This window comes from Camellia sinensis, chromosome 5 (assembly GCF_055761805.1).
Source record: "Camellia sinensis isolate YWXY chromosome 5, ASM5576180v1, whole genome shotgun sequence".
Taxonomy (NCBI): Eukaryota; Viridiplantae; Streptophyta; class Magnoliopsida; order Ericales; family Theaceae; genus Camellia; species Camellia sinensis.
The window spans coordinates 183,744,010-183,752,682 of record NC_138965.1 but is presented as its reverse complement, the minus strand read 5'-3'; the positions used below and the strand labels follow the sequence as shown (position 1 = coordinate 183,752,682).

General features: G+C 28.6%; 1 protein-coding gene across 1 annotated transcript; it reads right to left on the bottom strand.

Moving 5' to 3' along the window:
* Positions 1 to 345: 345 nt before the first annotated feature.
* Positions 346 to 2,943, bottom strand: LOC114270536 (kirola). Its single transcript, XM_082870684.1, has 2 exons — positions 2,578 to 2,943; positions 346 to 928 (listed from the first exon to the last, which is right to left on the bottom strand). The coding sequence occupies exons 1-2, from the start codon at positions 2,762 to 2,764 to the stop codon at positions 663 to 665; spliced, it is 453 nt and encodes a 150-aa protein (XP_082726810.1). The 5' UTR covers positions 2,765 to 2,943; the 3' UTR covers positions 346 to 662.
* Positions 2,944 to 8,673: the final 5,730 nt, after the last annotated feature.

Here is an 8,673-nt window from a genome sequence, read left to right as displayed (position 1 = left end):
TGTGTGAAAAAAATCAAATTTAATATATCATGTTTGGTTTCAAGAGAAATAATTAAAGAAAAGACTGTATATTCAACATGTTTAATGAAATATATGACTTTGTGACCTAGTGACATGAAAACAACAGTTAGATACTTGCAAATGAAAAGTTGAGAGTTCAACTCTTATTAAGAGCTAATTTAATAATTAATAATTAATTTTTATCGATAAAAAAAAGAAAAAAAATTGTAAATACACACATATATGTCTATTTTTGTATGAGAGATTAACAAAGAGAGATAGAGAGAATTCTACTAATAAAAACTTCATCACCATGAAAATTAACAAATAAATTACAATATTAACTGATACAAAAGTAGCCACAAAATAGATTATATATGTAAATTGTTAACAGTCAATTCATCTTAAAAACTTAAGTTATTAAAGAGGGCATTCTAACTTATGCTTATCCCATACTCGTGCATATTTGGCTAATAAATATTAGGAACTAAATACACGATATTCGTGCATTGATAATACCCTCTGCAACTTAAGCTATTAGAGAAAAGACTTGACTTTTTATTTATTTATTTTATCTTACACACTTACTTAGAAGCTTCACCACACTGCAATTATTAGATGATAAGATTGACATTTGACACACATACACCCGAAGGTGTCTATTACTTGAGATGGTGAGTCTCAATATCTTTGGTGACATTGATGACGAAATCCATCAACGTATTTGGATCTTCAGCATTCTCGCTCTTCTTCTCATACTCAAGAGTCCAGGTCACCAAGTTGTTTTCGCCCTTCGTATCGACATGGACAGTGCCTTTGAATGCCTTGTACAGCTCTGTGAGATCTCCATCAATAACCTTGAAGGTCACTGACTTGTTTTCCTCATCTATTGCTTCGACAACCTCCTTAGCAACCTTCTTTTTCCCATCTGCACCATTATCCAAAAATTTACCCGGTTCAAGAAATAGATTAAGGTGTGGTTGGGAAACAAATTATTTTTCTAATTTTTTAATTTTTTGGTTAAAATATGAGATTAAAAAAATTAATATATTTGGAATGATTTTTTAATTTTGTACAAAAAGATGTGCAAAAAATAAAAAAAATAGAATATTTGACTTTTTGATATAGATTGTTAGTTTTTTAATTTTTTTAGTACATTTTTGACTTTTAGGCTAAAACAATAAATTGCCAAACAAGGCCTAAATGTGAGGTTTTTTATTTTTATTTTCAATAATCGTTTTGTATTATTAGCAATTTATGTGAATATGAGTAATTGAATTTTTTTTTTTAAATGATCCATAAAACAACATATATATTTCTACAACACGATTTTAAATAACTATCGGGATATGAATTGATTTTCTTATAAATCAATAATTATCAAACATTATTAACTTATATATAAATAGCAATATTAAAAATTCAAAATCTTTAATATGTAACTGATGTTACAATACAAAACAATTGATATTTAAAACTTAAGTAAGAATTATATGACTGACACCTAAGAATGAGATTGTATAAGGGAGATGATGAGTACACCATTAGATTCACAAGAGCATGGTCTATAAGAACACAAAATGCTGGTTCATATATAAATTCATTTTTTTCATTATAGTTCCATGAGAAGACATTGCCAACATGTCCCCAATCACCTTCATGCAAATCAACACCATGTCACCAGGGGACATGGTGGAGATATGGTGTGGTTTGTGTCTAAACAGTTCATGGAACAAATCACCATTAGACTTTATCTATAACTGGAAATTTGATCTTATCAATTCTTTATCATCTTCTTTTTATTTCTTTTTCTCTTTCCATTTCCTACATCTCAAATCCTCCAATCAAACACAACCTAAGTTTCATTCCCCATCGATGACTGGACTGGCCTTCTGAGTCAGTTGAGTCTAACCTAATTTCGACCATCGCAGTCAAATCCATTCATCATCGAGCAGATTAAAGCGTCCTTTAGAAACAAGCTATTTTAGTAATTTTTTAATTTTTTATGAAAAGATGTACAGAAAAATAAAGAAAGTAATGTGACAAGTTATAGTGACTTTTTCACTAAAACTGAAGGTTGTCAAACGAGGCCTAAACCTACCGATCAATAGATTATGGACTGGGGCACTTAGAGACCAGGACCTGAACTTTATTATGGACCACAAATTCGTTCTTTATCTATTTTCATGTAGGTTCTAATAAGTAAATTTATTGGTTAATAGATTCTATGATAATTGATGACGTTTTTTTACCAAATATTATTAAAAAAACGTCACTAATTATTAATTTTTAGTGACAATTTAAAAATTGTCACAAAAATATCACTAATTATAAGTTTAAGCGACAATTTAAAAAATCGTCACAAAAAAAAATCACTAATTTTCAACTTTTTGCAATAATTTAAAAAATTCGTCACAAAAAACGTCATTTATTGTTAATTTTAGTGACAATTTATAAAAATTGTAATTGTAAGTGTCCACTTATCTTTGGTATAAGGAAAAAAGAAAGAAAAAAAAAAAGACAGACACAAAAAGAAAGGTATTAAATTAGGGTTAATTGGTGTTGGTGTAGGCTTACCATGAGTATAGTTCCAAGAAATGACAGAGCCAACATGTCCCCAATCACCTTCATGCAAATCAACGCCATGTATGTTACCAGGGGACATGGTGGAGATATGGTGTGGTTTGGCTCTAAAGAGTTCATGGAACACATCCCCATCAGACTTGATCTCTACTTGCCTTACCAACTTACCAGTTAGACCCATCTCAACAATCCCCCTCCCCACAAACAAACACAAGTATTATCAAACAATGGATGATAGAACTGAAGGCAAGAGTTGGAGAAAAATACTTGGCTCTTGAGCCTTTATATAGTGGAAAAGCTGTGAGTTGGTATAGAGGGTAGGCATGTCATTAATTGGTCCTTGCATTTGTCCATAAACATGTCACACAATGGCTTCTTTAGACTATATTTTATTGTGGAATTATTTTTTATGTGGTTAAATACGATGGATTATTAATAAGATTGTGAGATATAGGTTACATTAAGGAATTAGATGAGAAGAATAATTAAATATACGATATGATTATAGTTAAAATTATAAGGGATAAGTTATGCCATGAGATAAATTGAATAAATCATTAGATGGAAGGAATAAAATATTTTTGATTGTGATGAAATAAAAATATTTTAATATTTTTTACCCTTCAAGAATAACAATTATTTGAAGAGGTATAATCGTTATAATACTACAATTCCTAACTCCAATCCTATTCTTCTTATCCCACACTCAAATATCGAATTAAAAATCCAATCCACTTTCAATCCCCTTCTTAATATCCCAAACAAATGTGTTCTTACCATATAAAGTTTATAATACATGGGACTTAATTGTCTCCAATTGGTCAAGATCGTTTAGTTCAGGCTATTGTGGGTCCATTTAGTGCTTATCTATACTATATATTAAGCAAAATGAGGGTTTTTAACCCTAAGCCTTGTGAGAGCTCCAATCTCCTAATCTAAATTTCTTGATTTTTTTATTTAAAAAAAAAATTCTTAGCGTTTATTAACTTCTCCCAACTCTCAAGTCTTACTCTCATAATAACACTTTAATGCATTAAGAATAAGCATAAAAAAATTTCTTTGAAATCCAACACATATGAATTCCTTGAAAAGTCCGAACACATTTGATTTTCTTTCCTATCAAAATCTGATAAATGGAATTTATTTCGGGAAAAATACAAATCAGTTGTAGTTTAAAAAAAAAAAAAATCAAATTACGAATAAACTTTATCAATTTTAATAATTAAAATTATAAATTTTTTCATAAATTTATAAATATTTTGTGAAGATCCCATTAAAATGTAATTTTCTCATTTATTTTGCATGGGGTGCCACTCAGAAATAAGAATTTCATTAATTGTTTAATCCTAAATAATATTACACGTGAAATGGGACAGAACCAAGGCTATCCACATGGAGTGGGAATTTCTCTACCCAGATACTTTTGCTTTGGTACTTCTGCTTTTGGTCTTATGTCTATCCACATTCCAATGCCTCAATGCGACTCGTGGGTCATGTTGGTTTTATTCCATAATCAATAGGATTCCATTATTAATGGGATTCGATTACTAATTTTCTCAGTCTCACAAAAAAAAATATATGCTTATTTGAGAAAAAGCTATGGGATTGTAAATGATCTTCAAGGATACGATTAGAATTTTGTGGAAAAGATAAAATTGTTCATTATATCTCATCAGATTCGAAACGAAAGATTACTTTGCTCTCATTTTATAAAAATAATAAAAGAAATTTTACATAATTTTATATATTTAATTCTAGAGTATTTTTATTTATTTATTTATTTATTTTTATCAGAGAGTATTGTTATTCAAACTCAAAAATTAGACTTACTTTTTAGATCTAGTGATGTGTCAAGAAGAAGATTGGTTGATAATTAAATATCTTCTAATTATCAACTAATTATCTTCTTGACACATCATAGTTTCACATTACCCTATTATAATAATATACAAATCTACCTTTTCGACTCACTTTTGTATAATATCCTTTACGACGTTATGTCATTTTCCTTAATTCTAATCAATTAATACATCACACTAGCTCATAAACATATACAATTTATCTTATATTTTTAATTTTGTATGCATAATTCTAGTCAACTAATCCAACAATCAAGCTGACATTGGATTGTTGATATACAAAAAAGTTAGAGCAAATTACAAATATATCTTTTGAAATTTGTTAAAAATACGGATTCCCACTCATATTTTGAAAATTATAAATACCAATTATCAAAAAAAAATTGGCAACTAAAAAAATAATTATCCAAATACCATCTAATGCCGAAATGAAATTATCATATTACCTTCATTGTCATTCACCAACCCCTCTCTCTCTACACTATTATAATATTCTCCAACCTTCTTCCGTAACACACCAAATTACATGTAGACAATAATGACGATCGTGTTGATCAAGAGTGGGAGAGGGTGGTTTGATAGTTAGAGAAGGTGGTATTATTAATTGAGAGGAAATAGAAAAATATGGAAAGTGAGATAAGAAAATAAAATTAATAAAATTAAAGTGCATAACTTCATAAAGTTTATATAGGTATTTCTATAATAATAATAATAATAATAATAATAAAATAAAAATAAAAACAAGGCAAAACAAAACAAAATGTTACTTATGCCATACACTATGTTTAACTTAGCAATTGATTAATGGAGGGAATTATTAGTTATGTGTTAAGAAAACTTAAGGAGTGATATGGTGGTTTGATGGTTTGGCAAAATGATATTACTAATTGAGTGAAAATGCAAAATAAGAAAAGTGAGATGAGGAGAAGAAAAAAAAAAATGTCTGACTTGGTAATGGTTATTATAGTTATTTTTCAAGATTTTTTTTTTCTACTTATATCATACACTCTATTAATTTAACTTAATAATTAATTAATAGATGGGATCATTTATTATGTATTTAAAAATCTTAAGAGGTGAAATGTAATTTCTCAGACATAAGAAGAGAATTTACTTTTAATAAACTTCAAGAACTGTATTTATAAATTATTCAAAATATTATATTAATAATTTCATCATTTAATCTCACATTACTAATAATCCTAATCAACTTAATCTAAAAAGCACACATGCTGTGAAAACCCACATTTAATTATTCTTAAAAATAATTAATTAATTAATTTTATCCAGAGTCTATCTGAAATGCATATTAGTGTAAAAGTTAGTTTTAAATTGATCCAATTCAATCACTAACAAAGACATTATTAAGAATAATAATTTTGTGGGTGTTCAATATTTGTTGTTTATAAATTATTTTAATTAAGATTCAATATGATAATTATTCTTACTAAAGACCTTAGTTAAAAATCTTGGTGTATCAATTTTCAGAAACTCACACAAATACACACACAAAAAATAAAATAAAAATAAATAAAAAAAACCAAACCTTTGTAGATTTTGGTGGCAACTTTCCACATGTTGGTTTGCATGTTTGTTTAGGGAAGAAGAGCTCATTATGCTCTTGGAATTAAGGGAAAGAAAGCTTAGAATGAAGAGAGAGAGAGAGAGAGAGAGAGAGAGAGAGAGAAGTGGCCTCTATATATTCATACCACACACAGTGTTTATACACACTGCGTTCGTAGACTAATCGGGAAAAAAAAAATATATATATATATAGAGAGAGAGAGAGAGAGGGAATTCTTGTGGAAGAAAAGGAGGAGGTTGAAGTTGCATATTTTCCTACCATTTCATTATTCCATTTCATTCTTACAACTAAATAAGAAAACCCTCCCAACACTCTCATTTTTTTATTGTTGAAATTTTCAGATTTTATTCATATGATAAAATAGCTAATTTATAAATAGAAATTTATATATATATATATATATATATATGTAAATTTTGTAATGTGTATATCAAATATTTGAAGATATTGATAGTCTTAAAATCATGGTATTATTCTAAAAATAGGCTTGCATGTGTAGTTCATACCATTATAGAGTGAATTGAAGAATTTATTTGGTCCTTGAATCTGTCAGAAAATTTGTACGAATTTTTAGACAATTTTCTACTCAAAATTTGAAGAAGATTTCTTCTACAAAGTTGTTGAGAATGATGTCTAGTTCATTCACAAAATGTTTCAACAATTATGGAGTTTTTTACGAATTTATAAAAAAATTTAACCAAATCTGGATCTATAGGCAGATTTTATTATGTGTTTGAAAAATCATTAAAAATTTTATATTAAACCAAATCTGGTAATTTCTAAGCAAAAAATGAAATTTGAGAAGTATAGTTTCATAATAAATTTTTAGATTTATAAATTTAAGTATGGAATTAATTTAAGAAAATGTGATAAATCTGTGTCATGAACATTTTTGGAATTTTTAAGAATTATTTATAATTTGTTTTTGAAAAATTCTTTCTGAAAAATGACCATAACATGTTTATTAAGTATTCTGTAGATTTATATGAATTTTAGAGTTATATAACTAATTTATTTATAATTTTATTTTCAAGATATACATTCTGAAAATTTTGGCAGATTAAGAAGCAATAAAAAATTATCTCTTCAATTGTTTCTTTGGACTAAAATTTAATATTGTGCTAATCTAATCTTGTAGATTAAAAATCCATGCATGTGTGTGATTATGATTTATTTCTTCTTTTTGGTATCTACATTATTATTTCATACCATGGTTTAAATAAATTATTTATTTAAATTTTGTACATTTGTTTACTATTGTGTGACATGTGTAATATTTTATGTTGGGAATTTTAATAAGTTGGTATAACATTATTGGTAATTAAATGTTGAATTATTGTGAATATATCAACAAGTAAAGAAACACGAAATTTAACCAATGATCCATTAAATTTTAAAAGTGATGGGGTGAGTTCGATTTAGAATCTTGCGCAAGTGAATTGCGAACCCTAACATGGCACGGGAAGGTATTTCCGCTCTTATCAGTGTAGGCGATATAAGGTTGGTGGTGCAGGTGTCACAACATAGACCGTTCCCTTGAGGCAGACCGTGATGTCACGACTCGGGTACGTAACCTTGGTATGTGGGCATCTTTGGTAACATTTAAATATTTGACCAAGGGGGAGTCAGAATTGCCCGTGGCCATCGCTTAGCGGTTGGGTGAAAATAGTACTCCGCGGGGAGTTACTTAAATTTATCCGATAAACTAAATCTATGAAAATTTAAAAAGAAATGTGGGCATATTCCTTATGATGAAATACTGCTTCCATTTGTTATATATTTTTTTAATTGATTTATTATTATCTATTGTTATTATTTTAACTGATAACATTCATTTTATGCTTACTAAATGTTACTTGTTATTTTGTTATTACACATTATTCATAAATTGTTAGTATTATTATCGGGGTGAGCATTTTCGGGTTGTAGTATCTTATTGAGTTCGTCGCTCACAGGTATTCTCGTTACCCTGGCATTTTATGCCAAGTACTGAAGAAACCGAAGGAAACACTGAGGCCTTGCAAGGCGATACTCAACCTTGGTTAGCTTGAGAAGTGTCAAGTTCCATGAACTATTTTTTAAAATTTCTAGTTTTTCTCTAGTTTTCTTTTTATATTTGTGTCATTTCTTTTATGTACTAAGACTAAGTTGTGATGTAAGAACTTTAAATTCTGGGTTGTTAATTAATGGATGTTAGTAATATTGGTGGCAATGTTAATTTTAAATTCTAAATCTTATTATGATGTCCTTAAATTTTGAGGCGTCACACATGGTGGGTGTTTGGCGCAGCTTAAAAGCTACTTATTTGAACTTTTAGTTTAATTTAAGTTAAAACATTGTGTTTGGTGCAGCTTAACTCATCAGATTATAGCTTAAATTAAGTGGAAAAATAACTTTTTCTTGAAGTGGCTGAGGAGGTACTTTGGAGATTATAGCTTAAGCGGGAAGTTGGTTTGGAGGGGCAAAATTACTTAAATGCCCCTCATCAAATTCTGGTATTACCAAATACTCCGTATATAAACCACACTCTTACACTGTTCACTCTGAAAGAGAGAGAGAGAGTGGCGATTTCTGGCGAGGATGGCAATTTCCAACGAGAGTTGAGGTTTTTGTCAATTTCTGGTATCCAATTGGTTTGATTTTCAG